Here is a 17,225-nt window from a genome sequence, read left to right as displayed (position 1 = left end):
TGTGTGGCAGGCAGAGCCTGGCTTGTTCTAAATTCCCTGTCTACAGAGGTAGCTCCTTTGTTCTGTCTTTCTGATTCATGCTCTGAGTACAAAGGTGCTTAAAAGTAGGTGACACATTCACACACTTTGATCTTAAAAATGCTTACATAATGTTCAAAAAGCATAATGTTGGATGACTAGAAATGATAAAAATAATTTGGGTAAGAAAAGTACTAGAATTGAATCATTAAGACTTAAACCTCCAGTTTTCCATTTCACATGTTTGCTTGCACAGAAAACTGACAGGGCAACACTGTGGCACATTTCTTCCTGCTGGAGACATACCAGCCTGCTTCTCCTCCAAACCTATGCTTTCCATTCTCATGTTAAAAATTTTGAACATATGCCACCTAGAAAAATGTTGAATTGTTTTAAAAATGTGGAACTCATCGTTGCAAGGAGGGTACCTATGGTAAATCCTGTGAGTATATTTGCAGTACAGTGAATTTATATACCTAAATATTTTCTAACCAGGTCTCTGGGACTAAGGGTCATCCCTGCATCTTATATTGGCAAGGTTTAATTTAACTGCAGCTGAACTAAGTGCTCTTTGCAATTGCAGATCCCCATGGTCCATCCTTCACCATTGGAAAGGCAGTGTGGTTACTGTGGGGCTTGGTCTTCAACAACTCTGTGCCTGTGCAGAACCCCAAGGGGACAACGAGTAAGATCATGGTGTCAGTCTGGGCTTTCTTTGCTGTCATTTTCCTGGCCAGTTACACTGCCAACTTAGCTGCCTTTATGATTCAAGAGGAATTTGTTGACCAAGTGACTGGGCTGAGTGATAAAAAGGTGGGTATTCAGCTCAAAAGATGTCAGTGTGCATTCTCCATAATCCTTCTGCAAATTTGTACTTCGTGATAAAAACTCTGAGCAAGATAATGAACTAAAACTGGATGATTTCTTTCTGAGTGCAAGTGCAAACTTTACTAACAAACCTAAGACCCAAAGCATGAAAATATCAGTCTGTTTTCAAAATCTCTGCATGCCTATTCAAAAGTAGCTGCATTAACTGAAAATTACCTTTATTTTGTGATAAAAATCAGTTAGTGTTTGGTTAAAAGAAATGCCTCACCAAAATAAAAAGCTTGAAATTTTTTGTGGGATATTAGTAGTATATTAATAGAAAAAAGTCCATTTGCAAAATTATTGTGATGGATATGCACAAGATACCTGAAGGCTATGCTTTTGTAAGTCTGTGCCCAGTTGTTTAAAAATGAAACTAAATATTGACATTAAGAAGAAATATTTAAATACAGTATAGCCCAGGGGACAACTTCACAGAGGGTTTTTTTCTCAAAGGACAGAAAATAAAGGAAATTGTTACTAAAAACAAACCAAAAAGAAGGCAACATCTCAGCCTTGTCTGGTTTTTTCTTTGTTTTAACTTCTTTTTGTTACCAGCCTTTGATTGATTGCCTGGTATATCAAAGCAAGCATGGCTAGAGGAAAGATAAAAAGAAACAAAAAAAGATAATAGTTTTGTTTTCATTTAATTATGTTGTCACACAACCTTTGAAAGAGCATGAAGATTGTTAAATATCCCTCTAATTTAAGGTAATATTCTTAGAAGAGACAGATAAATGGCATTTTCTCTTGGGGATTAAAAAAAGAAGATTTGAGAAATGTCTTTCTGCTGTTGGTGAGAAAGAGCAGAGCATTTTCCTGGGCCCTGGTTTTGGCAGGCTCTGCCTTGCACCTGGCACAGCAGTGGGCTCAGGTCTGACTGACCCTCACCTTCCCCTCCTTGCTGCCTCTTTGCCACAGGGCTGGAAATGTCAGCTCTTGTTCTGTAGCTTTTGGCTAAAAACTTCCTTGGTTTTGTCATTTTTTTCTATTCTGACTGCTAAGTAGGATTTCGTTTCCACAAAAAGCAAAATAAAAATAGAAAAATACTTGAATCAGAAAATACCATCTGTTCTTGTGTGGTCTGCTGATCATTTATTTGATCTGCCACCTTTGTTTCTATTTTTTGGTTCTTCAAACTTTGCCTGAAGCACATAGATCTAAGTCAGGGAAGCCATGCCTTTTCTGATTAAATTAAAAAAGTTACAACTCCAGAAGAGCAAATGAACTATTTCAGTACATTCTTCTTGTCATACAGAGGTTTTACCTCCTCCACAATCCTGAAGTTTCTTGGATTTTAAAAAACCAAATAATTTGGGATAATTTAGGGAAATGTAATCTGATTGATATTAAATTATTTTTCTCCCATCTTTGCCATGCTTATATAGTTCAGTACAGAACTCTGACCCTTGCAGGAAGCAAAGCAATCACAGGCAAGGGCCAGAAATGTGGGTCTAATCAATTTTGAATAATTAATACCTAAAAGTTCACTAAATTTTTCTACAAAAACTAAAAAACTCAAGCCCCACTTCTGGGCTGGTAAATCAGTTTATTGTTCTTCTCTCCCAGTTTTCCCACTGCCATACCTGAAGAGTCAGGCTCTTCTGTCAATGCTGTACTGCCAGTGCAACAAAGCATTTCCAGTCAGAGGTACTGGGGTGTGATGGAAAAAACAGGAAAAATCAGGAAAACCCCTCTGTCCCTGAGCAGCCCCCCTGACCCTCAGCACTCAGTGCTGTCCCATTCAGAAGTATGTTGCACTCTATCAGCTGCTTCACCAGATTTGCTGCCGTGATGATAATGTGTTATTTACTCCTTGATGCTCTAAGACCTCTTTATAGTTTCCTCATCCCTTGGAATGTTGCTAATGAATTTGTGAATGCCATGCCATCAGAGTGTCACCCAGAAGTGCATGGCACAGCATGTTCTGGAGTGAGGAGGGGTGGGTGTTCATAAACTCAAAGGATTCAGCAAATGAGAGGAAAATGATATTTTGACATTCTTGTGTATGTAATAGATGTTCAAAAGCTTTGTCTTCATTAAAAGGTACAGAAAATGAGTCTAAAGTATCCAGCAAAGACTGAAATTCGTGGCTTTTGTACTTTTGAGACCTTTTGTGCCTATTTCATGCAATGAAACAGGAAAATTTGCTGAAGGAGGGCAGGTAGCTGTGCACAGAGCTGTCTCACAGAGTGCTGTTCTGCTGGGGTTCCGCCACACTTAGGAATTGCCTCATGTGCACATGGTCCAGGAGCTTCTCTTCAGCTTTAACAGGAAACCTGAATGACGCCACTGACAGGCTCCTTATTTTTGCAAGGCTCAGAGTGCAGCCTTGGCTTTCTGTTCCCGTGCCCTAGGATGGCACAGGTCGAGCTGTGTCTGTGACAGCAGAGCAGCAGGAGCCAAAGGCAGGGAGGGAGAGCCTCTGAGGCCAGCCCCTCTCAGCACTGCCCAGTATCAAAGCCTTTCTGTGCTTCCTGAGGCTGGGCAGGCACAGCTGTCCCCGCACTGCAGCACCTGGTGAGCATAAGGACATTTTGGAGTGACTGATGGCTGCATCTCTGTAGGATCACAAGAATGCCACGTTCCCATCTGGTAAAAGAGGAAAGGACAAGGTTCAAGTATGGGTGTTCTTCTGTCACTCCAAATGAGTTGTCACTCCTGCTCCCAGCAGGAGATTATTTACTATTTTCTAGTATTTTAGCAGTGTTTCCCACAGTTCCTTAAAAAACTCCAGAACAATAACAAGCAGCTGCTCTCAACACCAGCCTTTTCAGGCAAGCAAGTAAATCTTTAAGTCAATATGTATTGTTTCTGGAAGATCACTTTGCTGACTTAATGAAATTGCCAGTTTTATTAAGGCATATAGGAAAAAAAAAAAGCAAAAGACTGGAGTTGTGTTGCCATGTGCTGCAGCTCTGTTGGGTGGCAGAGCAGGGGGAGACAGGAATGAATTAATTGGTCACTCTTCAGAGTAACAGGAGATCTCTCCACTATGACTCAAACAAGGGCCTTGTGCATTCAGTTCAAGAATTCTGTCCATGATTTAAAAGATCAGCATTTCATGAAATGTCTAGGAAGAAAATGATTTCCTAGCAAATATGACATATTTTGTTTCTCATCATGGGGCTTTAGGGAAAATGAATGCATGTAGAGCCTTGATTGTTTTTTTTCTTTTCTTGTCTCTTGCCTGCCACATAGATCTTTGCTGCAGTCACAGACAGTGACAGTCCTGTGTGCTTCTCCGGGACGTGGCAGTTCACAGAATATAAGTTTAATATTATTGATGAAAACTTTAGTTATCTCTGATATGAGTGCAGTGTTAGTAAAAAGATTTAAACCTCTTTCTTCTTTATAAGTAGTCTGTGAGCAGGCAGTAGTAGCAGATGATGGTTTCAAAAATAATCTCCTTGTGAGTGATAAAATTTGTTGGTGCCAAGACATTCCAGTCTGTAGATGGGGTTTGGAACTATTAATCTGCTTTTTAACTCTGTGACTTTTGAATGAACTTGGGCTTTTTATTCATCCTTGTCTTCTGCAGAAATATTTTTGTCTTCCATGATTGTTCAATTTGAACAGATGTGTTAATTCTTTCAACTATTCCTATGAGAGGAAATGCCTGCCAACATCCTAGATTCATATGAATGTTCTTGAAAAGTGAGACTATTTAAAAACAAACTCCATTTTGAAATCACCAGAATACTCCACCATAATGTCCCTGTTCCCCCAGTTCCCTGCCATCCCCCCAGTTCCCCTGCCATACTGGGAACTGAGCTTGCAGGATGCTCACCACAGCTGAATTTCCAAAAAATCCCAGCAATATAAGGAGCGGCAAGTCTTACAGGTCCCGAAATTGGCAATTCTATTTTTTTCAGTTCTATTGACTGGCAAATTTAGGAGACACATGAAGCCATCTCAATACATCAGAGATACATTAGCTCTAGATTTAAATAAAGTTCATAGCAAGCTACATTTATATCAGTAGAATCTCTGGACATATATTTAAAAGCAGGGTTTGTTTCAGTGCTGCATAATAAACTCAGAAAGGGAGACGGCAAATATAGACTAAGAATCATGAGTAGTGTACAGTGTAATTCTGGTGCATGGGTCAATTACTATGTGTAAAAGTAGTAGCAAAGTTATAATTTAAACAGTAAAGCTCTGAAAAGGGAGAATGAGGAAAGTAAGACATCTGTTAGCTAAACAAATAGAGAAAAATAGAGTTCATTCCTTTATGCTTTGTCAAAATATACTTAATTAAAATGAAGCATTTAATTGTAGTTCTGTAATGAGAAAATGGTGTTGCAGCAATAATTTCACAGTCAAGGTTGATGGAATTGAAAATACTCCCATTTTTTTTATAAACCCATTTGTATTCTCTTTGCAAATTGGCACTGGATCTTGGGAATTCTTGATGCCCTGAGACCAAATGTTAAAAAGAGAAATATTTCATATGGAGCCCCAAAGGAATCAGCAGCTGTATAAATATTAGGTATCTCTTGCAGCACAGGATATATAGATTGCTCTTCTAACTTCAACAATAAAAACAGAGTGCATTTAGAGTGGAATTCATGGGTGACTGCTTTTATCAATGCTCAATTCAATTTCCTCATTAGCCAATAGTTCCTCTAATCTGATTGACCTTTTTCATTTGTTTCTTAAAGAGACGTTTTAATCCTAAATTGTCACTTGGGTTTTAACGGAAGATGTTGAAAAGGAGCATATAATATTTTCAGATCTGTTAGTAAAAAATTGATGTGAGATTATTTGAAGGATTGCCAAGTGTGAAACCTGAATATGCCCTGAGCCATTGCCATTCCTTTGCAGATCCCCCCTGGCTGGTTCATCTGTGCTGATGCAATAATGATAGAGAGAGTAAAATTGTGGAACAAACCTGTATGTCCTCAAGCAAATGGTTCATAGTTGTAAATGGTAGGGTTGAACAGGGACTAGGATTCCAGGTGTGGGAGCTCCAGAAGCCCTTCTCATATCAGCCTGTGAGTTGCCGAGCCCCAGTGGAAGCTGCAAGAGCTTTTATTCCCCTCCAGTCATGGGTGGAAGGAAACTCCCTCACTCTGCCTCTCCCTGGCACAGCTTCCTGCAATCCCTGGCACCCTCCAGGACTGGGCTCCGTGTTGAGTACTGTGGATGATCCTTTTCCCATCAGGAAGATGGGGAATCACAATGTCCCAGCTGAGATGGAAGTGTGAAATGACTATCAACAAAATCCTCTTTTCCTTTGGTTGCAGTTTGCCAGTGTGTTTGGGTTGGGTTGGGTTTTGGGTTTCCTAGGGAGATATTGGCAGATGAGGATCTGCTCCAGTTTCTGCTGTCCTGCCAAGTGCAAAGCAGGGGAGAGAGTCACATTTGAGTGCCAAAATGAAGCTGGTTTTACCTTGGATGTAGATTATGTTCAGTTAGTGTGAATACAGTTTCTGGTATAATAGACCTGAACTGACCCACAGCATTTGCCTAGAAGAAATTTGAGGCAATTTACACAACTTCTGTCTTTTTCAACCTGAAATTGCCCTTCTTCACATTTTGGATGCCTGAAACACTTTGCTTGTCCCTTTATCTCTAGTTTCAAAGGCCACATGATTATTCACCTCCTTTTCGGTTTGGAACGGTCCCAAATGGAAGCACTGAGAGGAATATCCGAAACAACTACCCTGATATGCACCTCTACATGACCAAGTTTAACCAGAAAGGAGTCGAAGATGCCTTGGTCAGCTTGAAAACTGGGTGAGTTTTTTCCCATGGTTTTTAAAGAATGCTTTTCAGTAAACTTTTCAGAAGCAGAGGACTATTGATCTGTGCTTTCTGTGGTACTGAAGAGACTGATGTCAGGCTGCTGTGTTCTACATGGTGCTTTCTTTTTTTTTTTTTGTTCCCAACTGTACTGTACAGTTATCAAAAAGGAAAATGATTGACTGTGATTTCTATGGTTGTTTAAAATTACATGGTAGCTTCAATGTCTTATGAGAAGTAGTTTCAAAGGGCAGAATTAATGTTTCTTGAATTTGAAGACAGTACAGTCTCTTGTTATCTTTGCAGAGCTGCCTAATCCTGCTTCTGACAATCTTGGTAAATATTCTGGTAAATATTATTGTCCTTCTTTTTTAAGATCTGAGATTTAGTCTTGAGGGCCATCCATCCTTTTCTGTCTGAAGTAACCCAACCTGCCTGATTGGACAAAGAGACAAATTTCCATTCTTAATCCTCCAAAGGCCTGAGAATGACTCATTGCTCATATCATTATTCATCTGGGTGACAGGAGTCTGCTAGCTCTAAATATTTAGGCTTGATAGCAACATGATTATATTTGTTAATAATACAGCAATCATTTCTCAGGCTTTTTAGGTTTTGTTTTGAGGTGAGAAGTTGCTTTAGTGGGTTTATGTATATGTACTCTAGGGGCTGTTTCAAGGAAAAGCTCTCCTTATTTATGGTGAACACAGAACGTTTCTTCCTATACTAAAATACCCTCTTTTGATCCTTTTTGGGGAACTGCTTATCCTTTTAATTTTTACTCCCCTTCTGCCAAACCTGTATAGGAGTGTAAAGTATTACTTAAGCAAAAGACCTTGAAATCCTGAAATCTTTCCTTAGAATGAAGACTCCCTCAAAAAGTTATCCTTCCAGCTGTTTCCTTCTCTTCTGTCTCCTTGCTGCTGTCTGGGCTCTGTCTGCCCTCATTTCTCCAGGCATTCTCAGCTGGCACTTCCCAGGCTGGTTTGTCCCATGCCAGGCCAGATGTGTGACATTGCGTGAGACCAGCCTTGCCCAGGGGCTTCCAGACTGCAGCTCCTGCTCTGACCCAGCCTGTGCCAGTCCCCTTTGCTGGGTGACAGCTGAATTATGCATTAGAGATAGGCAGCTAGATCCTTCCATTCCTGCTGGGAATTTCTGAAGCCTTCAGATGTCCTGATTTCAGCCATTGGTAGGACTTGTTCTGTTGGATGGACAGTTTATTTAAGGGTTGTATACTGCTTGTACTTTTCACCAACCATTTGTGCTACTGAAAGCTCTGAAAAACTGCTGTTAGCTTGAAAATCAGGCCACTCCTCAGACACTTCAGTGTGAAAACAGGGGGGCCAACCTGACTGCAGGGCTGTTCAGGATGTACACTGAAACTCAGGCTGGCTGCTCCTGGGCCAGCTGATGGTCCTTCTCAAGAGCTTTGCTCCTTTTGACAGCATCAGCTATTCATTTTTGACAGATTCCTTTTCCCCTGTTGGAGTTTCTTTTCTCTTCTGAGTGATTTCTCTGTGTGGATACCCCCAGGTGTCTGCCTTGCTCCCCTTGACTGATATTTCAGTAGCAGATGGTACAAATAAACTTCTGGGTCAATACAAGTAACTGCTTCCTCCAGCTGTGCTCCTTGGGATTTTGTCTGGCGGCACCCGCAGAAGGATTGAACAGCAGGATGTCAGCTGCTTTCAGACTCATATTCTTCAAAAACAATTTTTCATTTTTTCTGCCAAATTTTCTCTTCTTCAGCATACAGAATTGTATATTCTTTCTCTCCCTCTCATGATTTCGTTGACCAAATCCTTTATTTCTTCCATGTAAAATTTGCCCTTTCATCTTGATGAAGTCTAGTTGAGACATCTTTAACTTCCTTCCCTCCCTGATTCACTGGATTCCATGATATTTAGTACATCTGGTCCCATGGAGTCCATGTTTCTATGGTTCTTTTGAGGGTGACTCATCTCTTCTTCCTCAAACTGTTTCTGCTTCAAAGCAAATATATAATTTCTATTTTCCTCTTCAATGTGTGTGTTCTGTTCACCTTATTACAGCTAATTTGTCTCTTTTCATCTTTATCTCTTTCAAAAACTATTCCTGTACTTTTATCTTTTTTTTTTTTCCATTCTCATCCTTGGGGATACAACAAGCAACTTCCCTCATCCATGGTAAGACTTGCTGCTTCTGCACAGCTTTTTGAAAATGAACTGTCTGATAATTGTAGTCATAGTCTATAGACTGAGAAACACTTGCAAAGAATCTGGTTGATAATTGCTGCTGTGAGTTAAAATAAATATGAACTCTGTTATCCCTGAAGAGTGTTTGTATAACCTGTATTTCCAATCTCACTTTAGAAACTACTTTTGCTTAATCGGAGACATGAAGTTTAGTCCCTTTTAATTACTTTTGTATAGTGTTTGATTCTAATTTCAAGATGGAATAAAATACCAGCAGTGAAGCAATGCTTAATGACTGAATAATGCCATACACGTGGCCCTTGTGATCCAAATAAAATGAAATTATGAAGTAGCATCTTGTCACTGTTCAGTCTGATTTTCCTGTGTCTCAAACAAAGTCTTTTCATCAACTTTAATTAGCATTAACATATTGAGATGTATTGGAAATATCTTGATCTTTGAGATCATTGTGTTTAATACATAATGTTATTGAGTTGAACTAGAAGGAGAAAGCAGGAAGAGGACAAATGTAAAATTTCAGATGCACAGATTTCTGAAAACAAATTAAAAACCAAACTGCTGTGATTTTTTGTTTGGTTTGGGATTTTTTAAATCTTGCTTTCTTTCAAGAAGTGGAAAATCAGCTGCTTCAGTCCATTTGCTAATGTGGCCAGAAAAAGCCTTGGGGGGAGAAATATGGATAGAAATATGTATAAAATAAATGGTATTCCTGCCTTTATTTCCTGGTCAGGTGTAAGGGTTAGATAAGACTTGTGTTGGAGCATTGCTGTACATGCAGAGGTGAATGTGCTCACATCTGTGTCTGGGAAGACTTGAAAGCAGACACAGCCCCTTTCTGGATTCATTTTGAGAGGTGAAGCTGGTACTGTTTCAGAAATTAATGTACAAGAAAAGCATCTGCCTTTGTTTTTTTTAATTAGAACAAGCAACTTCATTGCATGGGCAATAGGCTTGGACCTATCTTGTTCAATTAGCATCAAAAATGTTTGAGATCATCACCTGGGAAATGCTGCAAATCAAAGTGGCAATGAGATTTTTGTGTTAGTCTGACATTGACATTATACCTGCTCCCTCAGGTGAATCCCCATGGGGGTTCACTGCAGCTTATTCATGAAGGCTTGTTGCCATCAGGGGTGAAGGCAAAGTTATCAGCTTTATTGGTTTTTCCTCTTTGATACAAAATCAACCTTTGTTTCTGAAAAGATCTTAAAAAAATTCTGTAAAGACTCAGTAATATCCATCTCTTGTCATTAGGGTCTTATTTCTGAGATTCACAATTGTATTTCTCAGGAAGCTGCTGTAGCACCATTTGAACAGCAGAAATATATTAATTCAATGTGTCAGTTTGCAACCAGGCCTGTTAAAAAGGAAGATCTTCTTACTGAAGTACTACTTAATAATTTTCAAAATGGCAAAATATTGTCCCTCCTTCAACACAGTTCGCTGCTGAAAGCAACCTCGATCTTCTAAGCTTGTCAAAACATGTACTTGTGTTTTTCACAAAATTTCGTGCATTTAAGGGATCAGGTGGTCCACATGTGCTGTGCTACGTGCAGAGCTGGGGATTGTTCCTTAGGCAGGGGCAGCTCAGGGTTTCTGTAGCCTTTTGTTCCCTAATGAGAAGAGAAATGGCAGTTGTTGCCCTGAGCATTGCTCAGAAGAGCAGGGTCTGTAAGGCATTAGCTAATGTGCTCTTGGTGGGAGTGCCTGGCTCTGCCAGAGACGTGGAGGCTCCTATGAGCTCTTGAGATGTTTATTGATCAAATACAGCCTTAAAAATGCATTGCAAGCAGTTCTGTCCATGCTGCATTTAATTGATTTACATTTCTAGACCCCTCTGTACCAGGGAGACAGGTCCTATCGATTGTGCTTTTTGAAGAGACAATAAATTCCCAAATAGGAAGTTATTAATTATTGTGTTATGTTTGCAGTGGCTCTTTGGGTGAGCTTCCTTCTGTTGGCCTGGCTATATTTTTCCTGAAGAGATTATAGTTAAAGAATTCCATCTTTTTGCAGGCAAAGCAACCTTCCAGTTGCAGTTCTCTGGTGTGGGTTGTATGAGCTCATAGCTCTTGAGTTTGCACGCAGTGTTTCTATTTGTGGCTGTAAAACTGTCAAGAGGAGGAATTGCAATGGCAATAAGCTGGAAATGCATTTCACGTTCTCACCTTTGCCCCAGCACATCTACAGTGGCATATAGTCTGGGATTTAACTGCTAATGGCTGAAATGAGAAAATTTAATTGGGAGAGGCTCTTTTTACTGTAGGGATAAAATGGGAAATGTTTGCTTGCCTGTTGCCCGTCACTTCCTTTCAAGGGAGCTGCAGGAATGAGTCCCTGGTGTTCCCCAGGCAAGCAGCCCCATGTGCAGCTGCAGATCCCCTGGCTGTCATGAGTGCTTCGCAGCTTTTATTGCCAGCCACAGCTGTGACTGTGTGTTCAGGGATTTGATGCTAAAGTTTACTTGGGACTTCATCTGCCTTCCTGTTAAAGACAGCAGTGCTTGTTTTGATACACATCAGTTGAACACCTTATTCCCACGTCCTCTCTGACATGCTGGTGGAATTACAGAGCTGCTTGGAAAGGCTGCTGTGGTGGCAGCGTGTCTGCACTGCCACAGCCACAGCAGCAGTGGCCTCAGCTGTGCTGTGTTATCAGATGTGAAGGGTTACATCCCCATGATTTATGAGCTGCCCCTGAGGAGCTGCTCTCAGCCTGCAGGCTGTCCTGAGCTGTCACTTTGACAGGGACACGTGGTGGTTTTATCCTCAGCATCCTTTAGTGACAAGGTGTAATGCCAGCAGAAACACCTGGAAGCATCGAACTGAGCAGTGCAAATGGCATGAGGAGTTATTTCCTCCCTGCAAGCCCACTCTCCCATGTGAAAAGAACATGGTTATTATCATGTTTTATAGAATCTTATGGCACTAAGCAGAGAGAGTGCACGAGAAGACCCCAGAAGGCCCCAATGGCCTTTTAACCCCATCTGTGAGTTTATTGGCCTGAATTGGATTTTTGTTGCTCTCACAGTGATTATAAATTATCCAATTCACAGCCTCACACACTCTGTTATTTGTTGAACAAATACAAGCAGGTCAGAGGCTGAGCTGGCAGCCTCTGCAGCGTGGCACAGGCATAACCAGGAGGCAAACATCCCTGTTTCCATCAGCTGCAGCACAGTTGGGATTGTGCCCAGCAGGTTCTGCTGCTAATTAGGACTGCCAATTAAGTAGTGATGTGCCTAAAGTTAAAGACAAATCCAACCTGTCTTTTAGGCAGCCACCTGATATCTCTCCACTTCAATGCAAAACCAATTTCAATATTTCTGGTTTATTTTTACAGAAAAAATATAATCAAAATTTTCACCGAAGGAAAGACTTCCTAATTTTTGTTCTTTCTGTGGTTCCTACCTTTTCACCTCAAAAGAGGAGGGCAAGCTGTGAGAGAAGCTGTCTGTTTGAAAGAAAAAGGTTATATTTTAATTTTTCAGTAAAAGCACAAATTCTTCATTGTCCTCATGGGGATACAATAGCAGCTTACAACCAGAAGTCACAGAAATGTCAAAATCTTTAACCAAATTTTTAAGGGTTAACAGGGATGGTTAATTCTGAAGAGTGTTTAAGGGAGAAAGGAAAAGGCCTGAAGGCAGCATAAGATATCTGTAGACATAGTAATTTATTGCTTGCAAGCCTCCAGGATAGCTGCTATGATACATGAAGAGAGAGTACTATGTATGAGTGCTCTCATCATATCAACACAGGGGAAACATCCAAGTCAAAGAGCACTGAACAAAGATCCTGAACTACCTGGGACAGGCAGATGTTTGCTGTGCTCCAGGGTGTCTACTTACCACTATCAATTTTGACAGTTAGCACTAAATTATTGTACAAATACAAATACACTTTCCTTAAAACTGTCTGAAGGAGCTAAAATGTGAATAACTCTTTTCTTCCTGACCTTCTGTGAAAAAACATCTCTGCTAAACAGTTTGGTCCATTCAGGATTTTCTGTCCTGGCTGACCAAGTTCAGACAACTTCTGCAATCAATAACTTCATTCAATTTGGCATCAGATGGCTGGGGTAACTTAATTTCAATTTACATTATGATGCTTTCTGTGGTGGTTTAATCTAATATATGTTTCAGTGTTCACTCTAATGTTCATTTTGGCATTGTGCTCTGCAGGGAATGATTTCCAATGGATGTTCCAGCTGTAGCCACACGAGCTAAGAATTGCAAAGTTGGTTTGCAACTGGGCAACTGCTATCTGTGCCAGAGGGCAGCAGAGATGTGAAAACATCTAAATTTGCTTTTCCATCTAGGAATATTTTTCAGAGGGATCTCTTCAGTATCAATTCTGAAAACTATCATCTCAAAAGAAATGTGTATCTGAATGAGCACAGCTTTCATTTCACTGCTGAAGTGAGCAGAGTTCAGCACTGAAAGTTGCCAGCTTAGGCTTAAAGACTCCTATGGCATTTCCACTCATGGCAGATTTTCTGGCATCAGTTTTTCTGATGGCTGATTCCTGTTTCCCCATAATTTCTTGTTCTTTCAGGAAATGCAGTTATTCTTATTCTTGTAATTTCTTCCTGGCCAGAAGACCAGAAGGTCACTTATTTTGCAACTTTTTTTTTAAGAAAGAGAAACAAACAGCCCTGTTTCTCCTGTTCACCTGGGGCATAGAAACTTGCCTCTAGGAAAAAATAATCTTTTACTTAGTACCTGAGTGTTCTGGAGGGTTTTTTTGATTGTGGTTTTTGTTTGTTTTTTTTTTTTTTTTAAGATTACTTCCTTTGTCTGCATTATAACTTTTTTTGGTAATGCTGTTATCTAATATCTCTAAATATTACAAGTAGGCTGGAAATAAAATGAACAGGTGGAAGTAGCTGTGTGCCATCTAACCCCTATTCTTTTCAGAAGCTATTCTGAGTTTTAGTCTTCATTTCACTTGGGGTTGAGATCAGGTACTTGGTGAGCTGTGCTGAATTTATCCTTCATTATGCTATTGTAACTGGGACAAAATCTTTAATCTAAAAATATATTCCCCCCACTCAGCTCTTCAAGTTTTGTGTTTTGATAAACTGATGCATTGCAAAAACTTCTTGGCTTGGCTTCTGAGATGTGAAGTGGGACAATCTTCCATTGTATAAATTAATCATAAAGGCACACTAAATTTTCCATTATTTTGTCGCTAAGGGAAATGTTGCAGGGACTGGGAAGGTGTTTGGGCAGAGGGTGGTGGATGGGAGCTCCTGTGAGTGAGGAGGGTGAATGTGCAATTCAAATAACCACAGCCAATGGTTCTCCATGGATTTTCTGGCAGCTGGGATTGCCCTGACAGGGGGGTGAAGCCTCCACAACATCTCATGGTGGTGTTAATGTCTGTCAGAACCTGCTCTTTCAAATTTTGTCTGTTTCCTGTGTGAAGATTGAAGTGAGGACAGTTTAAGCTGGGAGAAGAGCTGAGAGCTGGTTCTGTGCTCATGAGTTCATCATTTAACTGGGTTATACTTTGCTGACCTGTGTTGTTGCAGGGGGTGGCTGTTCAATTTTCCTCTAATGAATTGGCAATATCAAGATGTCAGGAAATCCACTCAGTGTGTGTGAAGTTCAGTTCTGTGAGGAGCCATTTGAATATGTACTGAAAGATAAAGTCCCTGCTGGTGATGAAGTGCATCAGATAAGGTGAAATGCATTTTAGTCAAAACTGTGTCAGAGGAATCAACAGTCCTTCATGTGAAAGGTTAAATATCTGCTTTTGCTCCAGCAGTATCAAAGTGTCACTTTAGAGACTTTCATGGGAGCCTCATCTTCAGAGCAGCATTCTTTCCCTTTGATTGCTGTGTCATTCCACAGTGACCTTTCAGCACTGGATCCCCAGGACACAGAGACACAGATGATGCTCTCCCTCATTGTTCACTCTTGACACACTTTCTTTTATCTCTTCTGTGGAGAAAGAAGGGATGAAATGAAGGTTTGATGTAAACCCATCAGATCTTACAGTATGTTTGTACTTGCTGCCTTCCCAACACTGCTATTGATGATCTCCAAAAACATATGCTTAAATTTAATCCAGCCTTAAGTGGACACTTTTTTATTTTTTTTTTTCCCTAGTGTCATTGTGGCTCCAGAACTACTGGGGAGATTGGTTTTTTTAGATTTTTACTTATCATTCCATCAAGAGAACAAATTCATTGAAGGATCATGTAGTTGGTTAAGGAAGCAAGGGAACATTTTTTAGTTGTGTTATACTTCTGTTGTAAGGGAGAAGTGACGAATAAAGGAGCACTTACCTCACCTTCCTTTTCAGTTTTCATCATAGGATTTAATGAAAAGTTGTGTCAATAATAAAGATGGGGAAAATTACATGGAAGCATTTTCAACTTTCCTGAAATTGCTTTTCTGTACCTTTTTCTCTAACTTAAATTTTCTCTACGCAGGCAATTTTGCATGTGTGCAGCAATGCTTTAGAATGAATTTTTGCAATAGCTATTTTGAGTTTTCAACTTTTATCCTTCTTGATGAATCATAAATGTTTTGTTATGGGACTGTCCACACTTACTTTTCACATATTTCCCACTCCAAATTATTACATTCAGTAATGTCCTTTTGGGTTTTTGTAGAACTATTCCAATTCATGATTTCATACCACCTGATGTTCTCTGATGCTGTGAGATAAAATTCTCCCCATTGCCTTTCCTCTTGGTACTTGCTCGATGAAGGACATTTGCCTTTGTAGTCGCTGTTACATAAATATTCCAAACTGTTTATTTTTCCTGCTAGCCAGGATTATTGCAGTAGTTGTGAGGGAGTTTGCAGACCTGGCTGTTGCTGAGATGAGCCACAGCTCCGTGCTCCTCCTCCCCTGCACTGGGTGGAGGTGCCTGTCCTGTCTGACCAGTTCATGGCAGTTAGGAACCTTTGTCATTCCAGCTTTGACATTTCTCTCTCAGCTCTCTAGTATTTCTTACCAGTTTATTTAAACCTCCACAACGTGACAGAGCTGTTCACTCCCTGGTGTGGCTGCACTGAGCACACAATGAGTTGTTCATTTGTACGTGACTGAGGCTTGCAGGGGGCTCTGAGCTCGCTGGGTGCCTGGTCTGTGTAACCTCAGTGGCAGCGTGCTCAGCTTGCACACTGCAGCTTTGCTGCCACAAGAATCAACCCTGGGGCTTGCCAGTCTCTCTAGGGAGAGCTGGAGCTCCAGACTCCCCAGTCCTGCCTGGAGAATGACAGGACAAGGAAGGGCTCCTGTGTCCAGCAGTCCCCGTTGTGACCCAGCCTGGCTGTTCCATCAGAGCCCAGCAAAGCAGCAGCTGTGGCTTTCCCCACACAGACATGGCAGGAAGGAAAGTCCTCTGTGTTCCCAGCAGCCTTCTGGCCTGCACACATCCCTGCCTTGTCTTCCTCCAGGGCTGATCTAGCTGCCAGCTTTGCAAACTGCTCAGAAAGGGTCACATTTTTGGATTTGCCCAGATTTTGCTGTCTCCATTTTTGGAAACACTAATTGAGAAATGTTTATAACTATCTGAAAGTTCTTAAAAATTTGGAATGCCAGAAATTCACCTCCTAGTGATGGAAGAGTTGGGTGCCCTAAAATCTGAGAGCTTCATTTGGGGCTTGTTCCTCCCTGCCCACGCTGCAGGGGTACAGTGTGTTCTGGAGCTTTGCAGGAACAGCACTTCTGTAATCAGCACACGATGAAGAGATGATTAAGCCTCGAGAGGTTATAAGAGTTATGCTGGAAATGCAGAAAATATATGGTGAATATAAGTTTGTATTTGTGGACACCAAGAGTTTTTCAGGGCAATCAATTTTTGATTTACAGTTAAGACATTGGGCAGCGACTGACAGCAGAACCTTCAGCCCTCAGCATCTGTCAGGAAAGTACCTCATGTTTTTAAATTGATTTGTGTAATGGGATTTGTTGTGACCTTACAGAAGCAGTATAGAAAAAGTCCTCAAAAGTAAAGCCTTTGCTTCCTCAGAACCTGTTCCATGTGTGAGCACTGCACTGATCCCAGACTCCTGGGAAACTGGGGAGGCATTTCCACAGCGAGTGAGTGAAACTCTGGCTGTGCTTTGTCTTTCTGTCCCAAGGTTTTACTGCAGTGCTCAGTAACTAAGGAGGCAAACTGCATGTGAAGAGTGTAATTTCAGAGGCAGCACAAGGCTTTTGCCCTGGAGTCTTTAGCAAAGAGATCCTCTTCCTTTGTATTTCTCACTGAGGCTGTTTTGACAGAAGGATAGCTGACTCTTTATATTTTCTCTGTGTTTAACAGCATGTGTTTTATGTGCTTACATTGCAAAACTATAAATCCCAGAATAAACAGATGACAAATTCCAGAGTGTGTTTTTAGTTGTTTGGTTGCAGCAGTGTCTGTACCCAC

At 40.7% G+C, this 17,225-nt stretch overlaps 1 protein-coding gene across 7 annotated transcripts in view; it reads left to right on the top strand.

The window, feature by feature from the left end:
* The window catches only part of GRIN2A (glutamate ionotropic receptor NMDA type subunit 2A), a 161,311-nt gene that overhangs the window by 116,412 nt on the left and 27,674 nt on the right, over positions 1-17,225 (top strand). For all 7 annotated transcript variants that reach the window (XM_064390750.1, XM_064390749.1, XM_064390748.1 and 4 more), the window contains 2 exons: positions 602-831; positions 6,467-6,627. In XM_064390750.1, the coding sequence (XP_064246820.1) occupies positions 602-831; positions 6,467-6,627 (391 nt within the window). The remainder of the gene's footprint in view (positions 1-601; positions 832-6,466; positions 6,628-17,225) is intronic.

The sequence above is a fragment of the Passer domesticus genome, chromosome 15, assembly GCF_036417665.1.
Source record: "Passer domesticus isolate bPasDom1 chromosome 15, bPasDom1.hap1, whole genome shotgun sequence".
NCBI classification, from domain to species: Eukaryota; Metazoa; Chordata; class Aves; order Passeriformes; family Passeridae; genus Passer; species Passer domesticus.
The sequence above is the reverse complement of the archived record's forward strand: the minus strand, read 5'-3'. Positions and strand labels throughout refer to the sequence as shown.